The sequence below is a fragment of the Triticum dicoccoides genome, chromosome 6A (genome assembly GCF_002162155.2).
Source record: "Triticum dicoccoides isolate Atlit2015 ecotype Zavitan chromosome 6A, WEW_v2.0, whole genome shotgun sequence".
Taxonomy (NCBI): Eukaryota; Viridiplantae; Streptophyta; class Magnoliopsida; order Poales; family Poaceae; genus Triticum; species Triticum dicoccoides.
The window spans coordinates 462,272,136-462,297,496 of NC_041390.1; the positions used below are offsets into that span (position 1 = coordinate 462,272,136).

Here is a 25,361-nt window from a genome sequence, read left to right on the forward strand (position 1 = left end):
AGGGTTTCCCCCAGAGGTATTGGGTGGGTTTGAGATTTTGTACCTCGATGATGCCTTCATGAAGGAAACGATGATAAGGGCATCGTCATCACCGGCTCCGGCCAACGATGGAAGACCAAGTTTTCACTCGGATCCGTCCCAAGAAATCCACCCGACAACCTGTGCACTGTCTCGACCGCCTTCAAAGCCCCAGATCTAGCCGCCTAGATCCGGCGACCACCCGCAACAGCAGTGCCACCGTAGGAGCCCTGGCACACCGGCCACTGCCTGAATGTGCCACCACTGGAGCCTGGGAGGAGGACTCCCACCCCACCTCGCCAAACCGCGAGAGCCGCCGAGATGGATCCCGCACGCTCATCACCTTCTTTGATTGGAACCAATCCGTGACAAAACCACGAGATCGCCGACGCAGATCCGCCGTGGATATGGACTGCACCACGCCATGCATGCCGCCGCGGGAAGCCCGAGCTTCACCCGCCGCCGCCGTCCAGGGCCGCCGCCCCAGGATCCTGATCTGGCCAGCCCGGACCTCCACGACGCCCTCTTCACGCTGCCGCCGCCGGCTCGCCACCAAGCAACCGCGCCGCCGTCACGCGCGTGGAGGTCCCGCCCCACCCCCTCCAACGCGATCCAGGGAGGAGAGCCTCCGCCACCACCGTCGGCCCCCGGGCTTAGCCCAGCGGCGTCCTCCGACGGCGGCGGAAGGAAGGAAGGGAGGTGGTGGTGACCCTGGCGGCTAGGGTTTGAAGAGCCGCCCGAGTCGCCTGAGACGAGGACGACGCGGGGCTAGCGCAAACCTCCCAATAGGCTGTCCGATCAAGTTTGATCGTCGACAGTGGTCGTTTAGTGGTCTCGGAATGTCTCTTCCGATTCCCGCTAATCTCCGTGGCTATATCTTGTTTGTGATCCCGTTTGGCCCACCCTTGATTTTGCTCGACGCTCCGCCACTGCTTGTAGAATCCACCACTAGGTCATCAAGCGGTCATCGTGCTTAGCCTGAGGTTGTGGAAGAAAAAAAAATCTGTATTGAAAGTTGACTGTCCAACTTTCGTTCGTGATTGGATCAAAAGTAGAATTAAATTGCAATAGTTCGACCGAGAAAAAAAAGATTGATCAAAGTTGACTGACTAAATTAGACAAAAGCGGCTAGCCAAGCCAAACACCGGTGGCGAGGCCACGTTATAACTGTGTAGTCGCTTGACTACACAGGATTTTTGTACGACATTGACCCTCACGTCTACGTACCACGTCGTTGAACCAGCAATTTAACTTACAGCCCATCTATTCTGTTATCCCCTGCTTGTATATCAATTAGTTGGGTCATTATTGGGCCGTACAGCAAAAAGAAAGTCCAAAATCCTTTAACTGATCGCACTGTATCGCTTGATCTACAAATTACGTGATATCTTTGGCTCCCCTTCACGCATGCCTCTTCAATGACCGTGGACGGCCGCCGCAGCGCCGTCTTCAGACTTCACGTCCCGACGCCGGTGATCTTTTACTGGACTCTGGACGTGAGACGCGAGGAACGATCACCTTGGGCCGTCCGGCGAGCCGCGAGCGACGCACCCGCGGCTGCACATAAATTGTTTGTCTGGTACTCTGAATCAATCGACCAATACTATTGTACTAGTCTGCACTCTGTATCTGATCCAACACAAGGCAAGGCCCTCCACTTTTCTACTTCTACTTGTTTGTTTTATGTAATGCTTGACATTACAAGGTTTTGATCCTGGCACCGCCACTGCCAAACACCATACACTGCAGCCATAATGCCATACGAACTTAGCGCTGGAAATGGCCAAAGGAAGGAGCCCCCGTGAGATCACGATTTGCAGGAAGAAATGCATGCAAGGAGAAAATGCGAGTGAGGCTTACCTTTGGCCCTCTTGACAACTGAGGCATGCCAATGGTGGAGGTTGGGGCAAAGGAGCTTCAACCATATTGAAGTTGTGCTACAGACTACGGTGGACGTCAGTAAACCAACGATCACCACAACAATTTAGTACAGCAGTAATGCACACGTTATGTCTAATTTGGACAGGCAAGCTAACGGCCACCTTGTCACGCACAGCCCCCGCAAATCCAACTGTGCCTACGGTGACAATAAACCACCGCATTGATGAACGGCCCGCCACATTTCAACCACACGGTCAGGCGTACAGGCATTTTTCGTTTTCTATTTAGTTGGGGCGTACTCCACGCTATTTAACACAACGTCCGGGGCGCGCTTCATTCCACAACCTAAGAGCATCTCGACACCGCGGCCATCAACCGGCGAGCGTGCACTTCGTGAGCCATACCTCGCCCGCCTCTCGTCTCCATGGGAAGCCTGCACGAGAATCCCCAGCATGGCTTCGGCGGCCTGCTGAGCGGCCTGCAGGAGGCGTACGAGAGCGGCCGGACCAAGGACCTCGCCTGGAGGCGGGCGCAGCTCAAGGGGCTCCTCCGGCTCCTGGCGGAGAAGGAGGAGGACATCTTCGACGCGCTCCACGACGACCTCGGCAAGCACCGCGCCGAATCCTACAGGGACGAGGTACGTACAGCCGTACAGGTGCAATCTGTCTGTATCCATGGCATGCTGGCCATGAGTTTCAGTTTCAGTTTCAGTGCGTCTTGTGAAGTTGGTTGTCTTGCGTCCATTTGGTAAATTTCCTCTGTCTTTCACCGTCTTCAGATCGGGGCTCTTGTCAAGTCCGTCAATCACACGCTAAGAAACCTCGAGGGATGGGCGGCCCCCGAGAAGGCAAGCTCCCGCCACAGCCGCTGATTTTTTTTTTAAAGTTTGGATTACTTATCACATGTGTCACATGGTGCCGCTGAAAAACCTGATCAGTAAGTAAGCAGGCTGCTGGTTTTGATTGTAGAGGCCATGACTTGTTGTTTTGATTGTAGGCCCAGGCGCCGCTGGTTTCTTTCCCGGCGACCGCGCTGGTGGTGCCCGAGCCGCTCGGCGTCGTGCTCGTCTTCTCCTGCTGGAATTTGCCACTAGGTGACGCCGACTTCTTTGCTCAAGCCACACAAGCGCTGTCTTTTCTTTCTCGTTTCCTAATTGCGACGTGTGCACCATGACTATATTTATTTTTTGCGGGGAAGTGCACTACGGATATTAGTCGTTAAACCCAAAGTTGGGGACTTTACTGCAATACACATCTAAGTAGCTACATCAACATGGGTAGCATTCTCTGACTGAGTACGAATCTCATTTATGTTCATTTCAATTTAGGCTATACTGGTGCAAATAAAAAATACCATTGGATTACTACTATATGTATATATATAGACCAATAAAAGAAATAAAGTTGAAGTACCGTGTAGCATGTCGGTGCATAGTTGGATCGGCTGCGCCCCCCTCTAAGAAATGGAGGATCATCATAGCAGGGCACGGTTGTGTCTCGTCCGCAGCAAGACATAAGCTAGTCTCTCCTCAAGGACGCTCTATATGGGCCAGTCCATAATCATGTACGTACACGTAGTTTCTGTGTGCTTTCTTCATTGAGTTTTTTTGCTTTCTATTTTTTTCTACTTTGGAAAAAATACATATATTTCAAAACTCTTAATGTACTTAAACTTTATAGAAATGTTCACTGTGAATCTGAAAAAATGTTAACACAGTGTAATTTTTTGTTAGCGTAAATCTCAAAAATATTGATAGCAATAAAATAAATGTTAGTGGCATTTAAAGAATGTTCATGTCTCTAAAATAATGTATGTGATATTTTTAGACAAAATTGTATACTGTAAAATAATTGTTCGTGTAATTCAGGAAAAATGTTTTTTGCCATTCAAAATATTGTACGATACATTTTGAAAAATATTCACGCTTTTCAAAAATATTTTTCAGCCATTTAAACAAATTTATACAATGTGAGAAATGTTCACATAGTTTAAAAAATGTTTTGTATCATTTGAAAAATAGTTCAACATATATGTGAAAAATGTTTAACAAGGAATTGATTTTTTCAAAAAAAGATATTTGGAAAAATGTTAAACATCTATAAAAATGTTTTATGTGTACCGAAAATGTATGAAAAAATAGGCATCAACATATATTTAAAAATGTTTAAAGTGTATAACAAAATGCTCTTGATGTGTATGAAAATTGTACAATGTGTATGAAAAATGTAAACATGCGTTACAATGTATTTTGTGGTTTCCTCTTTAACTAGAGCCATCATGGTAATTTATTTCACAACCTGACTACTACTCAAGATGTCTATTGATCCTCAGTCCAGACCTCACACCATGCATTGCATTTAACCATTTTTTAACACAACATTGCATCTAACCTGAAAGTCGCATTTTTCTAGAGAAATTAAAACTTACATTAATATGGCAATGGAACTACTCAAATACAACGAAAAGTTATTTTTTTTTTAGAAAAGGAAGATGACCCCCGGCCTCTGCATCCGGGAGATGCATGCGGCCACTTTATTGATTATTCTCGAGGACCTTACAAAGTATTATAACAATATGCCTGAATCCGCCATCTTGGCATCATATGCCACTATTCCTATCCATATGATGAAGGGGCGCTAGCTGGGCCAAATACCCAGTCCACTCACCTAAGCCTATCATCAAAAGCCAGAAGCCCCAACCGAGCCACATACTGGGTCTGGGGCATGAACTGGTCAGGCGCACTCCCATATGTCGTCGTCGCCATCTTCCACTGGTCCGTCTTAGAGCAGATATTGAGGCTTCTACCTTGTCAGGCCACTCTGCCATCGACGCCACCATGACGCCAGACAGCAACCCCCTCCTGCGCGAGTCCAGCACCGCGCATCGGGCGCCAAGTCTCCACTGCACCACGCCGCCAAGATCCGCCGTCATCAATGTGCAGGATGAAGCACCGCTCCACCAAGCCGCCCACTGGTCCCTCGAACCCGTGTACGCCTCCAAGAATGTCGCCCCCAAGGAGGAAACGACACCAACGCGCCGCCGTCATCTGATCTACTGATCTAGGGTTTCCCCCGGAGGTAGCGGATAGAAGTCTGAAGCTTCTCCACGGCGATGCCTTCAAGAAGGTAATGACACAAAAGAGTGCCGCCAACGCCGGTCTTGGCATCAAGCCGAGAACTAGGTTTTCACCCGGATCCGCTCAAGGAACCTCCATCAAGCATCGTGTGCATGGGTCGCCGCCGATCTGAGCCGCCGCACATTGAGCAGATCGCACCAGCCAGATCAGATTTGTCCGGAGGGCAAACCACACATGGCGCCGACCCAACCACCAGGCCCTCCATGCCGCCACTGCCGAACCGAGGTCGGATGGTCCATTGCCGCCGACCCGGCCGCCGCCGCTGCCCGAAGTAGGGCCAGCCGCCGCACCCGCCACCATCCGCCCTAGGCCGAGGCGGCCACCGCGCCGCCGCCGGAAGGCAGGCTCGCCGCGCCACCAAGGCCAGATCGGCCGTGCCTCCACACACCGCAGGGCTCCGCACCGCCCCCATGGCGCCGGAGAGAGGGAAGGCCCCCGCCACCGCCGTCAGCCCCCGGGCCATAGGCCGGCGGCGTCCTCCGGCGGCGGCGGAGGAAGGGGAAGAAGGACGGGGAGCCCCGGCGGCTAGGGTTGCGTCCCGCCCGAGTCGCCCGAGCGGGGGCGACGCGGGGGGTTATGGGTTAATGGGCCCCCTGACACCACGCACCTGCATCTGCACAACCAGGGACGGGTTCTTCACCGCCGGGTTCCCGTTGTTCTCCTGCCTGACACGACTCACGCTGCAAGCTTGTATCCACAGCCGACGGTGCGTCTTCGCGGTTGGCGGGATCCTGGAGGTTATGCAACTCTTTAGTAAGCCATTAGTACTCCTAAGGAATGTACGATAGTGCCAAACATAAGGATATGGCATACATGTTGTCATAACACCAACTCATGAAAAATATGAATAATTCCTAGAAACGGAAGTACTTGGTACATGAGTTGTGGTGTGCAATTTCTCTTATGTGGTTTTTGTATTTAGGTACTCTAGCAAGCATAGTTATAGGAAAGTGGGTGTAACCGTAGTGTCGATGTCCTTATCACAAAGGAAATACTCCTTCCACACATTTTTTTTGGAAATGATCCATTTTTCCGTGGTGTAATCAAACTCAATTGGGCATAAATCCAGTCATATATGACTTGAGTAGTCACGACAACATGCATTTTTTTTCCTTTCATTGTTTTTATGAATGCTTTAAGTGGTGATGTGTTCCCGGTATTCATTAAATCAAAGAGATGTCGATTATTTTTACTAACAATAGTTGTGGGAAGCAAAATAGTTTCTCCGTTGGAATGTATGCGGAATTCAAGTCCATGTCATCAAGAATCTGCCCGAAGTATAACACCGCATTGATGTTTACTCATGGAGAATCTAACTATATTCATGTGATGTTAACGATCATGGTTGAAACTTGAAGCGTGTATGTCACACTCTTGGGTACATGCTTTGCACAATTAGTCCTTATCTTGTCTCCATTTTGAGCAAAAGGATAGTTACATAATGTGGGTATGTTGTTGTGTTGTAATGCAGGTTTGGCTTTGGAGCCAATCTCTGGCGCACTAGCAGCTGGCAATGTTGTGGTTGTAAAGCCCTCCGAGCTTGCTCCGTCCACCGCCGCATTCCTTGCTGCCAATATACCAAGGTACCTCGATCCTAAGGCTGTGAAGGTCATCTTAGGTGGACCGGAAGTTGGAGAACAACTCATGGAACACAGATGGGACAAAGTTCTTTTCACCGGTAACAACAAACTTGAAAATTCACCTTGCTTCTTCACAAAAGCAGTCATTATAGACAAGATCCCATCAAATTATTGTTCTTACGTGTATGTATATGATCTTTGTGTTATTCAGGAAGCGCCAATGTAGGGCGTCTTATTTTGACGAAAGCAGCAAAGCACTTGACCCCTGTTGCGCTTGAACTTGGGTCGAAATGTCCGTGCATTGTTGATCAGCTCGATAGTAAGAGAGATAGGCAGGTAATTCTTAGGGATTTGTCATGTTTTTAATTGCAACAAGTCACAATGAATGACGAACTAACTATATACCCCATGTGCGGGTTATACAGATTGCAGTGAATCGAATAGCGGGAGCGAAATAGTCAGTATGTGCCGGCCAAGCATGTGTTGCCATTGACTACATCCTGGTAGAGGAGAAATTTGCTCCTATTCTGGTATGGTCCACTCTAATATCCAGTTAACTACAATACTATACAAGCTCATGGCATATACACTACATATATCTTCCGACTGCTTCTTGAGCATGCAGTAATTTTTGTCTCTTTGAAGATTGAGCTACTGAAATCAACGGTCAAGAGATTTACCACTACACCAGAGTGCATGGCCAGGATCTTGAACGCAAAGCACTTCCGGAGGTTAAGCAACTTTTTGGATGATGATAGGGTGGCATGTTCAGTGGTGCACGGGGGATCAGTAAACGAAAAGACCTTGTAAGTTCACCTCCATTTGTCCACATCCTTCTTATGGATATATCATGTACAAAATAAATGGATAAAATTGGTGCCTCATGCCACTATGCCTATGGCGCAGGACAATTGAACCCACCATACTGTTAAACCCTCCACTCGATTCTGACATCATGACTGAGGAGATATTCGGCCCACTGCTCCCTATCATCACGGTATGCCGAATGGACAAATATTATGTGACAGATTATAATACTCCCTCTGTTCACTTTTGTAAGTCGTTTAGGACAGCTGAAATTGAACTGTTTTAGATGATGTCTTAAATGTCTAAAAGGTCTTACAAAAGTGAACGAAGGGAATACTAAGTTGATGGTGTATGTACATGTGGGCTTTCAGGTAAAGAAGATCGAAGATACTATTAAGTTTGTCACATCAATGCCAAAACCATTGGCAATCTATGCTTTCACCAAAAACGAGAAGCTAAAACACCGGATTATAGATGAAACATCATCTGGAAGTATCACATTCAACGACGCAATTGTGCAGGCATGCAAACTTATCCACCTCATTCCTCCAAACTACACGCGTTTTCGCAGCATAAATCTTTGAAGTGTTCTCATTCTTTTTACTGTTGAGATTGACCTAATCTTGACTAGTATGTTGTTGCAGTACGCAGTAGAAGGCCTCCCGTTCGGTGGCGTTGGGCAAAGCGGGTTTGGACAGTACCATGGCAAATACAGCTTTGAGCTTTTCAGTAACAAAAAGGCAGTGTTCAAGAGAAGCTTCCTAATCGAGTTCATGTTCAGATACCCGCCATGGGACGACAGTAAAATCAGGATGTTGAGACATGTTTTCAACACGAACTACATACTTCTACTCCTTGGACTGCTCGGCCTGAGGAGATGATGGAAGAAACAACTCGGAGAAAGAGACCACGAGCAAATAGCCAAGAGAAGCTGCGCTAGATGAACAAAAGCAAATGGACTGCAAACCACATAAATGCTACGTACCCTATATATTTGTGTTCGATTGCAAAATTGGATTGTGTGAGTGTGTAACCTGTTTTCCGTTGAGTGTTGTGATTCCTCGAAGATTTGACAATTTAATACTACGATTCAGGAGAACACCCTTAGGTGTTTGCCTAGAAGAACGAGAAACCTTTGAAACTAAACTAGAACTTCTTACTAAGTAAGGCCCAGTTTGCTGTTGCTCAATTATGTTGAGTTAAGATTACTCAATGATTTGATGTCAAATAATACTCCATATAGCTACTGGAAAATTTTGATTCGCGAAAACGTCCTCCAGAACTATGACATATGCCACCGCCACAATACCGATGCCGGCTAAACCACGTTTAACAGCAGAGTTTTGATCTACCATTTCTTATGGGTACAAATAAACAAGTTGAGACTGGATCCGGGCAGCCCGGCCCCTTGAGCATTCAACAATATTTCCAATAATGCAGCACGCTAGCAGCTGCTCCTTAAACTGACCAAGAACACAAGTGATCGATAGCTCCCAAATCTCACATGCGCCATGTCCAGGGGCCAACCGTAGAAAAATGAGGGTTTCAGGCCGCACCAAGCAACAACAGCTAGCCCAAATGCTGCTACTAGCGCCAGGCATAATGCCTGCTCCCAGATCACGTTGCGAGCATTTGTTTTCGCGCTAACTCGGCACGGACGAACAGCGAGAAGGGAGGCTTTTGTGCGCGAAGCGATCTGATCTGCATGTGGTTTTGCGACTTGTGAGCGAGAAATATGCTGAATTTCAACAGCTTTGCCGTTCAGAAACCCAGCTGTCGTCGAGTACCCTATACTACAAGTTCCGGTCTGGCTGGCCTCGCAGAAGGCAGGATGTACAAACGCGCCACGTGGTGTACTAGACGGCACATGTCCGTGTCACGGTATGCCCAACTGCTGCGCTGTATAATGTCCAAGACTCTTTCAGTTTAGGCAAACCATAAATTAATTTCTTGAAGACCTTTCTCTCTCTTATTAAAAAACCGCTACCAGGCGCGACCAGCGTTGGTGTGATTGATGTTTACTGCTTGAGCCTTGTGTATATATATATAGGACTACAATGATCAATTTAGAATACAAGACAAGTCAAAACAAATCCTAGTCTATCTTGTATTTTCTAACGAAACATAATACTCAATATCCCCTGCGGTCACAACGGTAGCAACACAGACGGTGAGACTGGAGAAGAATTCGAAGGCAAGCCGACGGACACCCCCCACAGTTATAACGGTCGATGCATCGCCGAAGGCGTGGCTGTGGTGGAAACCGACGTGGCTGCTCAAGCAAAGCGGTAGCCCTTTATGACATTTGTCGAGGTAGCTGAGAGCGTGGGTGGTGTAGCCGTGGTCGAGGTAGTCGCGTGTAGTGCGCCGTGGTCGATGTCGAGTCGGGATAGCCGGTGTCGAGGAAGTCGCCGTGAAGCCGCGGACGTAAGGAGGCGCCGAGTTAGTCATGGGCGTAGTGATGTTGAAGTAGTAGTGCGTCGGGAAGAAGACGTTGTTGACGACGCGTCACACTGGGTTTGTTAAGCCCGAGGACACATCATGGACGAAGGCACGCATCGGTGTTGTCAGCACCGGACATGCGTAGACAGACGAAGACGAAGTTGACGAAGCGCCGCTCCAGGCTTGCCAGGCCCGGGGACATGTCGTGCACGAAAGCACGCGTCGGTGTTGCCAGCACCGAGCATGCGTAGACGAGGGACCTGCACGAACTGTACGCCATGTCGAGGAGTCGGAGGGGCTAGCAGAGAAGAACTCGACGATGGTTGTGGTGCCAAGCGGCGAGGGGCAGATGTCGCGAACGGTGGTCGGAGTAGATGAAGTGGTCGGGAAAGATAACGGCGACGCTGGCGACAAGTTGGCACTGAACGAAGACGAAGGGGATGGACAGGCGGCGCGGCTCATACCACGTAAAGTCGACACGCTGGGATGGCGGAGTGGATCACTGGCCACGACGCTACGGCCCGAAGGGGCGACGCAGCGGCAGCAGGTGGGTCGGGGCGACGATGAGAAGACCTCGAAGCGACGGTGGGGACCGCGAGCCATGTCGCTATGCCCCGATGGGCGGGGGAGCGTGGGTCGATGCAATCGTTGGATTGATATTTGAACATAGTTTTCAATGATACATGAATGATTTTTTATGACATGCATTAATATTTTATTAATTAAATTTATGATTAAAATTTAGCACACAATATAATGAGGACCAATAAATCAGAACGAAGATGGCCGTGTACACCAGAGGTGCAAAGGCCGGAGGTATTCCTTCTTTTTGAAAAAAACCAGCACGAAGGTAGTATTTTCTAACTAAACATAATACTCAGCAGTGCGCGACGACGGCTAGAGCGTGGCGTCTGTGTGAATGCATGGACGCATCAGCATTAGCAGCGCTCCCGCTGTGAATCGTAGGGTGCAGAACACACCAGCCACACGTTCGCTTCACTCGGTATATTTCTCGTGCTTCGAATTATAAAATCACAAACTGATTAGCACGTGAAAACAAACGGCGGAATTGATCTTTCGTATCGCAAAAGCAAGCTGATTAGCCAAGAGTTAGTTGCACATACCCTCACATAACTCCTCACCAAAGTTGATGCAACGCATACGCATCTCCATCATGCGTTGCAACCAGCACTTTAAGTATGAATGCGACCTAACTCGCCTCTCCAGCAGGTGACCGATCAACCAGGGCAGTTTGTGAACTGTTACGCACGGCACATTTAGTACGCCTTCCCGTAGTTGTTCTCGATCGAAGGCTTCAATCGTGGATAACTTGTGCAACCGTTGTTAATTCCGATCCAGGCCGTCATTAGGCTGTCGGTTAGGGTGTCCGTCAACCGCAGCAACCGATCCACGAATTTTCGTGTGACTTAGTCATTTTCGTGCCTCGGCGCTTTACACGCCTCTCTCCTTTTATAATCCACACATCCACGGCACTCAGCCAACCCGTCGCTTTGCCAGGCATATCCACGACCTCCTCCCGTAGAAGAAGATCCTCGGTGCTGTCCATCACCATATGCATTGGACCGTTTCTCGGCCCGGCAGGTGGTTTTGTTGAGGGGGCCTCCGGCCCGGATAACCGTTAGAGAGGAGGCTTTCGTGGCCATCGTGGTGGTCGGAGTGGGGGCCATGGGAGATTTCGCCGACCGCCCGCGCCTCGGGCAGTTGATCCTGCGGCGTCTACAGTGGAGCCTGGCCATACTGCCACTGAGCTTCCTCCCCAGGCGATGGAGGTGGTGAACGCCTTGGCCAGTGTTGAGGCTCCTGAGGCTGGGACGGTGGATGAGACTAACGACAGGTCTGATGCCGAGAGGGCGTCCAAATATGCGCGTAAGAATGAGAGGATGATTTGCTACCGCTGTGGTGAGAAGGGCCACTTCATTGCTGAGTGTGTGGCCCAGCTGTGTGAGTCGTGTGGCAAGCCTGCACATGACTCCGGGGAGTGCCCGTTGTTGCGTGACCTGCCCCCGACGCTGAATATTTATGGAGTCTATTGTGCTGAGCTCATGTTTTTTGAGTCCCCGGCGGCGAGAGAGGTCCCGGAAGATATCCTGAGCTTGACTACTGGGACTGTGAAAGTGACCCAGGGCGCGATGACTGAGACACAGATTGTGAGGAGGCTTCAAGAGCTGGTTCCCGGGGATTTTAGATGGGAATTGGTGCCTATCGAGGACAGGGTTTTTAAGGTTGATTTCCCTACTGTGGAGGATTTGCAGAAATTGTTAAGCTTTGGCTTGTGTAGAGTCCCCGGTACTACGTGTATCCTGGAGTTCCACGAGTGGAAGCAGGTTGAGCCTAAGGGAAAGCCGCTCACGCAGGTCTGGTTGCGGTTTTTAGGGGCTCCATCTAAGCCTCTGCAGGATACTCGAGTGGTGGCTAGTATGGGCATCATGGTTGGGAAGACAGAAAAAGTGAATATGGCTTTCACACGTGCCCATGGGGTGGCCCGGATTTTAGTGAGTGTTCTGGATATTGAGTTCGTGCCTGATAAGGTCAACTGGCCCTATAGGGGAGAGGTGTTCCCGCTTGAGATCGAGTTCGAGGACACTGATCTATTTGCTGATGCGGTTAATCGTAACGATGTTGACATGCACAACAGAGATGGCAATACGGGGGCCAAGGGGTCATCGTCAGATGAGCCCACGCGAGAGGGGTCTAACGGTTCTCACCCAGCTCAGTCGCCTGGGGATGGGACCGGGGTTGAGCCTGCAGCATCACCAGCGGTGCCCATGACTACTCTGCGTTTTGGGTCCTTTGAGCCAGCCTCGGCACCTCCCAGACTATGGAGTGACCGGGTAGATTCTGATGATTACCTTGAGCACACGCTCCCTCCGTTGGAGTTCGAGGGGGATGATTGCTTGTCTGCTGGATGGCCGACGAGGACTTTGGTCGGGGCTACGGTGAGGAGGCCGGAGGGTGCTTCTCTTGCCCCGGCGCCTCACGTGGACGCGACTCCGGTGTCGGCGACTGCGTGCGCGATGAGTTGTGGGGGAGGGGGTTCGGGGCAGGTGGCCCCGTCTTCTCCCATCCCCATCCCGACCTCGGTGGCGTCGGTGACGCCGGCCCCGAGGGGGTCAGCCGGTGCTGGGAGAGGGAGCCCGAGGCAGGCGGCCTCGGCTCCTGCTACTCCGATGGTGGCGGTAACCACCGCGGCAGCAGCTGCGTTGGGGGGGGTGCTGGGGCAGGAGGCCCTGGTTCCTCCTTCTTCCCCGACGGTCAGGAGGACTGCTTCTCCCTCGCCGATGGCTCAGCCGTCTGAGCCGGCGGCTGGGGTGGGAGGAGGGCGCGGGTAGGTGGCCCCCGTTATCCCTTCTTCGCTCTCACCCATGGCCGGGGGCCCTGGTGTGGGGCACCCGTCTGAGGGGATCGGGAGCCCGCCGACGCCTTCTCTGGTAACCTTGGTAGACCCTTTGAGGGACTCTGTGCCAGGTTTCACTAGGGAGGAGGTTGTCGCGTTTGGCGGATCTCGAACCCTATCTCCGTCGGGAGACAGATGAGTGCTCGCATCCTCGACATCCCCGAGGTTGACGATATGCAGCAGCGGTGCGCTATGAGGGCGGCCAAGCTTCAGGAAGCTGCTTTATCTTCTGGTATGTCCGTCAACTTATCTAATTTCTTATTGCATTTTTCTAATGAAGAGATTATAAATAATGCAAACCAATTAGAAGTTTCACTAGGTGATACAGATAGTGAGATTACCAATTCGGTGAATGATCTATTAGATTTGGAGGCGGAACGTGCCTTAGAGGTTATTCATAATCTTGCAGCAGTTAAACCTATGAATGATGATGAGATTGATGCGTTAGGGGTTAGAGTGCTTGATAATCTGTGTGCGGATCTAGCACCCCCCAATCATGATTCTGAGGAAGATGATGTACCCCTAGAGAAGGAGGCTAGCAATATATGTGAACCCGGTTATGAGGACCGGGTGACTGAGCCTAGTAAACCTAAGCGTAAGTGGAAACGGAAGATCTATCCAGATTCCGCAGTTCGTAGGAGTGCTAGGATCCGAGTTACTAAAAAATCGATGATGAACTATGAGAGGAATTTTTTGGAATAGCAGAGGTCTGAAGGACTTGGCTAAAAGAAGATTCCTAGCTGAGGCAGCTCTAGAGCAGAGGTTAGATTTTGTTGCTCTATCGAAGACGGGTAGAGATAACTTTGCGCCCCAGTTTCTCTCTTCTCTTGTGGGTGGTATTGATTTCGATTGGCATTGCCTCCCTCCGCGAGGAAGATCGGGTGGTATCTTACTAGGTGTGAGATGCGAGTAGCTTGAAGTCCGAAGTGTCGTGATGGGAGACTTCGCGGTCAAGTTTCGAGTCAGGTCTAGGGTAGATGATTTTAACTGGGCTTTGGTGGCGGTTTATGGTGCCGCACAGCCTGAACTTAAAGCGGAGTTTCTGGCGGACCTTGTTCGAATCTGTGGGTCAGAACAGCTTCCAATTTTAGTTGGAGGTGATTTCAATATCATCAGGAGGAGAGAGAGGAGAAGAACAATGATAACTTTGACGGCAGATGGTCGTTTATGTTCAATACCATTTTTGAAAGCTTGGATCTGAGAGAGATAGAGCTTTCTTGGAGAAAGTTCACCTGGGCTAATGCTCTACCAAACCCAACCTATGAAAAATAGTGCAAGCTCTTTCGAGGGGAATATCTGATCACACCCCATTGTTCGTGGACTCAAGGGAGCCGAACCATGAGGGTAACAAGAATACCTTCTCCTTCGAGATGTCTTGGTTTGAACGTGAGGGGTTCTTGGACTTGATCGCCAGGGAATGGGATAGAGGTGTAGGAGGCAAGAATGCGATAGAGCGTTGGCAGAATAAGATTAGGCATTTAAGAAGTTTCTTACGGGGTTGGACTAAGCACCTCAGTGGTGTGTATAAGATTGAAAAGGATAGACTCCTTACTCTTATACAAGCCCTGGACATACAAGCCGAAGTCAATATCTTGTCGCCAGCTCAGCTTCATGTTAAAAATGAGGCGGAAAAGAGGCTGAAAGAACTGCTTCGCGAAGAAGCATTGAAGTGGGCTTTGCGTGCCAAAGTCCGCAAAGTGGTCCAAGGGAATGCGAACACTCAGTTCTTCCATTTGATAGCTAATGGCAAGCACAGAAAGAAGTGTATCTTTCAGCTTGAGCAAGACGAGGGCACTATTTTAGGTCAGGATAACCTAAAAACATATATTACCGACTATTATAAGCAGTTATTTGGACCTCCGGAGGATAATTGTGTGTCCCTCGATGAGTCCAGAACTGAGGACGTACCTCAGCTATCAGCTGCTGATAATGATATTCTGGTTGCCCCGTTTTCGGAGAAGGAGGTTTTTGATGCTATTGCACAGATGAAAAACAACAAGGCTCCCGGACCGGATGGATTCCCGGCAGAGTTCTATAAAAAGTGCTGGCACATTATTAAGGGAGATTTACTACCTATGTTCCATGATCTGTTCTCCGGACAACTTCAATTATTTCACTTGAATTTTGGGACTATCACACTGCTTCCTAAGAAGACGGATGCTGTGATAGTTGAGCAATTCAGGTCGATCTGTCTCCTCAATATTAGTTTCAAAATTTTCACCAAGGTCGTGACTAACAGACTCACACAGATTGCGCATTCTGTGGTGCAACAGTCCCAAACTGCTTTCATGCCGGACAGAAATATCCTTGAAGGGGTGGTCGTCCTGCATGAAACACTCCATGAAATCCATTCCAAAAAAATAGATGGAGTAATTTTTAAGGTGGATTTCGAGAAAGCGTACGATAAGGTCAAATGGTCATTCCTCCAACAGTCATTGCGTATGAAAGGTTTTGATGAAGCCTGGCGCCGACAGGTTGAATCATTTATGCAAAAAGGTAGTGTGGGAATTAAAGTTAATGATGACATAGGTCATTACTTCCAGACACATAAAGGCCTCAGACAAGGAGATCCGATGTCCCCTATCTTGTTTAACATTGTGGTGGATATGTTAGCAATCTTGATAGGAAGGGCTAAGGAAAATGGTCAAGTAGGTGGATTGGTACCTCATCTTATTGATGGAGCTGTATCCATCCTTTAGTACGCTGATGATACAATCATCTTCATGGAGTATGACTTGGCCAAGGCTAGAAATATGAAGCTTGTGTTATGCCTTTTCGAACAATTGACCGGGTTAAAGATTAACTTTCATAAGAGCGAGCTGTTCTGTTTTGGTAGGGCCAAAGATGAACAGGATGCTTATAGGCAATTGTTTGGGTGCGAGTTGGGAGAGTTACCCTTCTCCTACCTGGGGATTCCAATCCACCATCGTAGGCTGACAAACAGAGAGTGGAAGTGCATCGAGGACCGATTTGAGAAGAAACTGAGCTGCTGGAAGGGTAAGCTCATGTCATACGGAGGCCGATTAATCCTGATTAATTCGGTGCTCACGAGCATACCAATGTTTCTCCTATCGTTCTTTGAGGTCCCAGTTGGTGTTAGGAAGAGACTGGACTTCTATCGATCGCGTTTCTTTTGGCAGGGTGATGAGCTTAAAAGAAAATATCGGCTTGCTAAATGGGATATCATCTGTAGACCGAAAGACCAAGGGGGTCTAGGTATCAAGAATCTAGAAGTTAAGAATAAATGCCTTCTTAGCAAGTGGCTGTGGAAGCTCTCATCCGAGACTGATGCTATGTGGGCTCAAATCCTTCGCAGCAAGTACCTCCAGACAAAAACTTTGTCCCAGGTTACAGTCAGGCCGACCAATTCGCCTTTCTGGAAAGGCCTAATGAAAGTCAAACAGGCCTTATTTAATAGGACGAAGTTTGTTATTGTAAACGGCTCGAGTACACGTTTCTGGGAGGATACTTGGCTTGGCGAGACACCCCTGACCATCCAATATCCGTCTTTGTACCGCATTGTTCAACGACGTGAGGTATTCGTCGCATCGGTCTTTCAGTCTACCCCCCTTAATATCCAGTTCCGACGAACGCTAGCGGGCAACCGTTGGGAAGAATGGCTCCGTCTAGTTAGGAGACTGATGGACGTCCAGCTTTCCCAACAACCCAATGAATTACGCTAGAAACTGACTAAGTCTGGAGTATTCACGGTTAAATCAATGTATATTGATGTTATTAATTCGAACTCCATTCCTACGTCTAAGCATGTTTGGGATGTCAAAGTTCCTTTGAAAATAAAAGTGTTTATGTGGTTTGTCCATAAACAAGTTATTTTAACTAAGGACAACTTGATAAAGCGTAATTGGACAGGACCTACTAGGTGTAGTTTCTGCGATCGGGATGAGACTATCAAACACCTCTTTTTTGATTGCCCGTTGGCCAAGGTACTTTGGCAGACATTCCACATTGTTTTTAATATCAATCCACCGACTTCTGTTAATGCGTTATTTGGGACTTGGCTTAATGGGATTGAGCCTGGTTTAGCGAGACATATTCGGGTTGGAGTTTGTGCTTTGCTGTGGACTATCTGGACTTGCAGAAATGATTTGGTCTTTAACAGAATATCATGTATACATTTTTTGCAGGTCATATTCCGAACTACGGCACTGATCCGTTCGCGGTCGCTACTCACCCAGACAGAGGCCAGGGAGCATTTGGTTACTGGATCTTTCCGCTAGGAGATGGTAGCTCGGGATATCTTCAACCGGTTTGGATGGCGGTCATGTAATAGGATAGGTACTTAGTTTCCCTATCTAGTTTGAGCCGGCCGGTTGTGGCATCTTGTCTTGGCTAGTTGATGTTTCTAGCCTTTATTTGGCTCTGTGTGAGCTTTCTGTACTTTTTTTTTTTACTTTTGGAAACCTTTGGAACCATGTTGGTACTTCTTTATTTGGTTAATAAGATGGCCGTATGTATCGTTCTGATGCAGAGGCCTGGGAATCCCCCTTTTTTAAAAAAAACACATCCACGGCACGAGAGCCGCGTGCACACTCGTGCGCCTACGTTGCTCATTTGCTCACACTCCTGCTTGAAATCATCCAAGCAGAAAAGAGGGAGAATAATAAACTGAACCACCGTGGAGAAACATGAAATGACTCTGCTGCCACGACGAATGAAGTGATTGCAATATTTTTGTTGATAGCTTACCAAGTTGACCACTTGGTCACGACGAATGAAGTGGTGGCATGGCGTCAAACAGCGAGATGATACATGTCATTAGAGCATATACAATCGGGCGCTCTAAATCCGTCTCAAACATCCGGACGGACTGACCGGTCACAAAAAATTGACCCATCCGAGAGCCTTAAACGGGTCTCAAACGTCAGTCCGACACCACTTATATCTAGCCCAAATATGAGGTGGATATGGGACGCCCGGACGTGCTCGTCACGTCGGCTTGGCCCAGCCTACCCCACGCCTCCCCACAAATATCCCCATCAGGAAAACCCTAGACCGCAGTCAACCCGAACTCCACTTCCCTCTCATCTCCGTCCGCTCCATTTTCGATCCCCTCTAAACGCATCCGATTAACGAAGAAGGGTTTTCCTTCATTTTATATTATAAAGCATACCATCAACCACAAGTTCAAGGTTCATGAGCAACAAAAAAAAAACAAGAGATGGGAGGGAAGTTTGTTGTGTTGTGCCTCCAAACGCATCTGATGGTTGGCGGCCGAAGGAGCGCTGCCTCCGGTGGGGACTCCGGCTCCGACGACGACTGGGCTAGCCTTCTGCGTGAAGCGGAGCCCAACAAAGTGGAGAAGGTCGCCCTCCGCATCACATTGAGGTGTTCGATCGTCGTCCAAGGCAGATCTGGCAACGGCGGATCCACTTCGTTTCTGCCTGACGCCCGTCGACACAGCGTCGGCGACGTCTCCGGCCCATCCCGCACAACACGTAGCTCCGGCCACTCTGCTACACCCTCCAGGTACGCCGTCCACCACCACCACCCTCTGCTCCGGAGGTGGTACCCGGCCACCGCCGGGTCCTCATACCTGCGCCGGGGCCGGTGCACACTCGAACGCCCGAGTCGGAGGCACAACAGCCCGGCGCGAGCGGCGGCGGGCTAGGCAGAGGGCAGCGGCGTCCGAGTCGATGTCCACGCGTGAGCACGCTAGTCGATCCCGAGGCAGCGCTCCTCGTGTCTGTCCTCCGCCGCTCTCTCACGACGATGGAGACGGATGCGTGGCGCCTCCGCCGTAAAAATGACAAGGCGCTCCGACTCGCCATCGAGTTGTCGGAGCGCGAAGCAACCAAGGAGGCGGCGGCGAAGGCGAAGGCAGCCCGCCATGCAAAGGAGCAGGACTGCCTGCTCCGCAGGCTGTAGGGCATGAGGTGCAGCCCCGACTCGGATATAATGGACGGCTCCACCTCCAGCTTCGACGACAACGTGCCTCCTCACACCGACGCCAACGTGAAGGAGGGGCACAGCCGCGCCAATGACCGGAAGGGGAAGATTTCGGCTTGGAAATGGTGATTTCCTCCATCCTTCACCCTTGTGCTTATATTTTAATTAGTTTTTAGTATGAATTTGCATTGTTCGCCATTGAGCTCCAACTAACTATGCTCCTTTTGTCCAGCGATGAAATGGTGATCTAATGGATTGCATGTGATGATCTTTTTTTCCTAGTGTTGCATGCTTTGTATGATTTTGAGGTTTCAGATGTGAAGGACGCGGGTGTACAAGCCAACAAATAAGGCGTGCCCAATCAGTGTCCACAGACGCATCCAAACGCGTCTGCAGGCGTTTGAGGGACTGGATTTGACCATCGTGGCCGTAGATGCTCTTAGATCAGCGGGGGACGAGGGGAGTGCATGCATGGACGTGCATCCAGAGCTCCAAAGATGAGTAAACAACATTTCTGACCATGGTGGATCACATGCATTCGCTAAGCGCAGTGAATGGCGGGATCCGTTGAAGATCGGCTTTGATTTCCTCAGCAGTAAACTCGTCTCAAAGTACCCGGAAGATCACATGCGTGTTTGTATTAGCTTAAGCGCGTACTCCATGTATATTATCTCAAAAACAACTGCGTAAGATCTACAGGCGGATTAGATTAACGAGCCACTACCTGCCTGCAACCCCATCCATGACATCACAAAAATTGTACGGGACTCGATTGTTCAACTACTAACTGATCCACTTATACAATAAATAACAAAGTGAGAAAAGGTTGTGTGCCCTACCTAAGCATTTACACCCTACGTACGTACTAAACCTTTACGAAACCACCATCTTGCTGGCCGGCTTAGGTCCAACGGCGGAGATCAACGCCGACGTCTTCTCCTGGAGAACGCGCACCACGTCCGTCATGGACGGCCGGAGCCCGGAGCTGACGTTGATGCACTGCAGCGCGAGCGCCGCCACGGTCACGGCCTCCTCGCGATCGTACGCGTCTCCCAACCTCCTGTCCACCACGTCGGCCACCTTCCCCTCGCTGACCACGGGCGCCACGGCGACCGTGAGCCGGCACCCCGTGTCCGCGCAGATGGCCTCCCGCCCGGTCACCAGCTCCAGCAGCAGCACCCCGAAGCTGTACACGTCGCTCTTCTTGGTGGCCACGCCGGAGCGGAGGAAGTGCGGGTCCACGTACCCCGGGGAGCCCATGACGTGGCGCGCTGACGCCCTGGCCGCGGCCGGGAGGACCGCGGCGGAGAAGCCGACGTGCGCGAAGCCGAAGTCGCAGAGCTTGACGTCCATGTTGGCGTCGAGCAGGACGTTGGACGCCTTGACGTCGCCGTGGATGACCGCGGGGTCCTGGCTCTCGTGGAGGTACTCCAGCGCCATCGCCACCTGGAACGCGGCGGCCATCCGCCGCGCCCACGGCAGCGCCGCCCGCTTCTGGCCGCTCCGGTGGAGCCTCTCGTGCAGGTCGCCGTTGGGGGCGTACTCGAACACCAAGACGCCCTCCTCTGCACGCGGGAAAGAATCAAGATCAGCGCTCCAGCCAGAACTCCATTGCCTCGTTCGTAGAAATGTGGATGGGTTGACCAAGAAACGGACACCGATCGTGGTGGGTGTGTACCTCGTTCGTCGCAGTAGCCGAGGAGGCGGACGATGTGGGGATGGCGCACGGACAGGAGCACGTCGAGCTCCTGGCGGAAGACGCGGTGGAGGCGCTCGCTGCTCCGCTGCACCTTGACGGCGCCGAGGCGGGAGGAGGTGAGCGACGCCAGGTACACGGTGCTGAAGCCGCCCTGGCCGATCACGCGGGACGAGAAGCCGCCCGTGACCGACTCGACCTCGGCCCACTCGAGCCGCCTCGCCCGCCCGCTCTTCCCGGCCGACGACGCCGACCCGCCGCCCGGGTCGGCCGAGACGCGGGAGTCCGTCCGGCCGGCGTCATGCGTGTCGCGCTCGCCGCGGCGGAGGCAATCCAACAGCCCGCACCCGGGCAACATTCCGCGCGCCGCGGCAACACACCACACACACACCGTGCGTGCCCGAGGAGCGTCGTTGATGGAGATAGCTAGCTACTGGAATAGATCGAGAAGGCTCTCTTCCCGTCGCTGTTGTTGCTAGGTGGGAGTGCGTATTTTTCTCTCTGGCCGCGCTCGGGAGATGCCTGCGCGCGCGAGAGGGGCCGGGTCAAAGAACGGGCACTGGAGTCCGTTGTTATATACGCGAGCTGTCAGTTGAGTGGGGCTCCACTAATCATTGCGCGTAAAGGAAGGCTCAGGCCGCTTTGAGATGTGTGGCGCCTCTGTGCAGTCCTGCGCACTCCTATCGTCATGCACTACTCCTCCTCCTCCCCTGCATTTATCGGCAGGTGTGTTTTCCACAAACAATTAAGAAAACATTCTCGAATTCCTGATTGGACTGTTGAGAGGTGCAGCGAGGGAGGTCCCTTAATTTTTCGACAGGTATTTCCATCTGTCAGCAGTGGGCACGCACGCACTACTACTAGATCGGATGCACGGAGCGTGACGTCCTACCGGCGAACCGGCACCAAGTGGCGGGACCTTTTCCTCGTGTAGTGTAATGGCCTGTTTCATTAACAAAGCATTTCCAATGGGATCCCAGGGCAAGTGCGCTTATGGTACTGTATGAAATCCCAAAGGGAGATGTCCGAGTTGTGGAGCAGACAAGAGCAACGGCCAATGGGAATTCGACTTTCAGCGGACGTGCTTGCTTACTGCGCTGCAAAAGGTAAGTACAGTACATTTACATGCCGTTGTGCGGCCACATGGCACTGTGAACCCACTGGCCAGATACTACTGGTTTACTGCGCTGTCGATGGATTTACTGCGCACCCGAGGGCCGGCCCCTGGATTAATGCAGATTCTGCTACGTACTACTGTCCATGGATTTCTGCTTTTTCACAGTGGAGCACTGCACTATGCATTGCATCTTATCCTGCCCAACGACTACTGTGTTAAAATTATACGACATTTCAGTTTTCGGAAACGATGGGCATACGCCTGTATGTACTTCCTTCGTTTCTTTTTAGTCTGCATATAAAATTTGGTCAAAGTGAAACTTAATCAACTTTGACTAAGTTTATAGAAAAGAACACCAGGACTCATAACATGAAATCAATATTGTTAGATGCATCATGAAATTAATTTTCACACCATATAGTTTTAGTATAGTAGATCTTGATATTTTTTTAACAAAGTTAGTCAAACTTTATAAAGTTTGACTTTGACCAAATTTTATATGTAGACTAAAAAGAGACGGAAGGACTATGTATGAACACCGCTAGACCAAGCACGGGCCCGAGCACGCGCTTCAGATGTTGACTAGGCAAGGCACAGATCCATGACTGTGGAAGAGCTCGGAGGCTTAAGGCAAATTCCAACACACAATCACACGACTCCAAACGGACGATCGTTCTGTCCAGATTTTGTCCGTTTCGTAAGACAATGAGACGGCGTCCGTTCGTTTTTTCGGATGCGTCGGCCGTGCACCCAACGCGCAGTCGCATTTGGTCCGTTATTGTCAAATTTTATGAATTATGCACATTGTAACCAAATAAATCAAACATTGCAAATAGTTTTACAAGCAAATAGTTTCACGTCCAAATAAGAACACAATCAAATAGTTTTACAACCCAATCAAAATTGTCTTGAATAGATGAACAATAAGTAAACCAATACATCTACAGGTTGTCAATGTGAGTCCACATGTTCTTAACCAAGTCATCCTGGAGCTGCATATGAGTATGCCAATCACGCATTTCACGATAAAATTGGACAAACTGTTCAAACGTTGCCGGTTCTTGGTGCTCAAGCTCAACATTTTCACCCTGAAAATCAAACCCTTAGTCGTAAATGTTGTCATCACGCTCATCCTCCATGATCATGTTGTGCATGATCACACAAGTGATCATCACCTCCCAAAACTTTTCGGTGCTCCATGGCAATGCAGGGTATCGAACGATACCCCATCAAGATTGAAGCACACCAAAAGTATGCTCCACATCCTTCCTACCACTCTCTTGCATTTGGGAAAATCTCTATCTCTTATCTCCTTGCGGATTGGGTATTGTCCGCACAAGAGTTGACTAATGAGGATATATACCATCAGTTAGGTAGTATACCTCGTTGTAATTATGACCATTGATATTAAAGATGACCTCTGGGTCGAAAATCCGGGTTGCCTAGCTCTGGTGGTGGTGCCACAAGTCGGCGGTTATAAGATTACTAAAGTACTCATGGATGGAGGAAGCAACATCAACATCTTATATTATGACACTTCCAGACGCATAAATTTACCAGAGAAACAACTCTCGTCATCTTCCATAGTCTTCCATGGGATCGTTCCTAGGAATTCTGCTTATCCTATTGGGCGGATTAAGTTGGAAGTGGCGTTTCATGATGAATACAGTTACAGATCAGAACTCTTGACGTTTGAGGTAGTTAAGATCAAGAGCCCTCAAGCTCAAGATGCCTGGGCCCAAGGGCGCCATCATGGTTGATGGTAACAGGAAAATTGCTCGTGAGTGTGAAGAAGGGGACGCAGCTTATGCTGAATCAACATGCGTTGGGGAGGAGTTGAAGTTTTATACGTCCAACGTTGACCCGACCGACATGACCTCCCTGAAGAAGCCCACCATGGAATCTGACCCGCCTCTCAAGTTTAAGGCGGCCGAAGACATGAAGCAGGTTGAATTCATCCCTGGCGACTCATCTCAGTAGTTCACCATTGGGACAGGCATGGATCTCAAATAGGAAGGCACGCTCATAGAATTCATCCGTGAGAATCGGGACATCTTTGCATGAAAACCATCTGACATGCCTGGTGTAACGAGAGAATTCACTGAGCACCACCTTAATGTTGATCCCAAGATGAAACCACTCCAGCAATACCTCCATCATTTTAACGAGGAGAGACGAAAGGCTATTGGAGAAGAAGTGGCTCGGCTCCTAGTTGCCGGGCTCATCATGGAAGTATTCCATCCTGAGTGGCTGTCCAATCTAGTACTTGTTCTAAAGAAGAATGTTACTTGGCATATGTGTGTTGATTACGGGCGACTGGCGCGTCAGATAAGCCGGCGACTGTTGGGAAAACGTAGCATGGAAAACAAAAAATTTCTATGCACACGCAAGATCTATCCATGGAGAAGCATAGCTACGAGAGGGGGAGAGCATCTTCATACCCTTGAAGATCACTAAGAGGAAGCGTTTATCAACGCGGTTGATGTAGTCGTACACCTTCACGATCCGTTCCTATCAAGTACCGAGCGTACGGTACCTCCGCGTTCAACACACGTTTAGCTCGGTGAGGTCCTCGCCTTCTCGATCCAGTAAGAGGGACGAAGTAGTAGATGAGTTCCGGCAGCACGACGACGTGGTGACGGTTGGTGATGAAGAACAATCTCCGCAGGGCTTCGCCAAGCACTACAGAAACAAGACGGAGGATAAACTAGAGGGGATGGGGTTGCCGGCACACGGCTTGGTGAATCTTGATGTGTCTTGGGTGCTAGCCCTGCCCCTCTATTTATATGTTGAGCCCCGGGGTCAAAACTTGGACTAAAAGCCTCCTTGTCGGTGTCAAAACCGGCGGATCTCGGGTAGGGGGTCCCGAACTGTGCATCTAAGGCGGATGGTAACAGGAGGCAGGGGACACGATGTTTTACCCAGGTTCGGGCCCTCTTGATGGAGGTAAAACCCTACGTCCTGCTTGATTTATTCTTGATGATATGAGTATTACAAGAGTTGATCTACCACGAGATCGGAGAGGCTAAACCCTAGAAGCTAGCCTATGGTATGATTGTCTGTTGTCCTACGGACTAAAACCCTCCGGTTTATATAGACACCGGAAAGGGCTAGGGTTACGCAAGGTCGGTTACAAAGGAGGAGATATACATATCCGTATTGCCTAGCTTGCCTTCCACGCCAAGTAGAGTCCCATCCGGACACGAGACGAAGTCTTCAATCTTGTATCTTCATAATCTAATAGTCCGGCCAAAGGATATAGTCCGGCTGTCCGGAGACCCCCTAATCCAGGACTCCCTCAGTAGCCCCTGAACCAGGCTTCAATGACGATGAGTCCGGTGCGCAGTATTGTCTTCGGCATT

At 49.9% G+C, this 25,361-nt stretch overlaps 1 protein-coding gene and 1 pseudogene across 1 annotated transcript; one reads left to right on the top strand and one right to left on the bottom strand.

Moving 5' to 3' along the window:
* The first annotated feature begins 2,230 nt into the window (after nt 1-2,230).
* On the top strand, nt 2,231-8,563 carry LOC119317285 (annotated as a pseudogene).
* Nucleotides 8,564-19,911: 11,348 nt separating this feature from the next.
* LOC119317287 (salt tolerance receptor-like cytoplasmic kinase 1) lies at nt 19,912-21,419 on the bottom strand. The gene is made up of 2 exons (XM_037591712.1): nt 20,865-21,419; nt 19,912-20,751 (listed from the first exon to the last, which is right to left on the bottom strand). The coding sequence occupies exons 1-2, from the start codon at nt 21,238-21,240 to the stop codon at nt 20,060-20,062; spliced, it is 1,068 nt and encodes a 355-aa protein (XP_037447609.1). The 5' UTR covers nt 21,241-21,419; the 3' UTR covers nt 19,912-20,059.
* Between the last annotated feature and the right edge of the window lie 3,942 nt (nt 21,420-25,361).

What these genes read in the sequence shown, in the direction of transcription:
- LOC119317287 (XM_037591712.1), bottom strand. Translation starts at nt 21,240, where the DNA reads ATGTTGCCCGGGTGCGGGCTGTTGGATTGCCTCCGCCGCGGCGAGCGC. An exon ending in CGGCTACTGCGACGAACGAG is followed by an intron (nt 20,752 to 20,864) that starts GTACACACCCAC and finishes TCCCGCGTGCAG; the next exon opens with AGGAGGGCGTCTTGGTGTTC.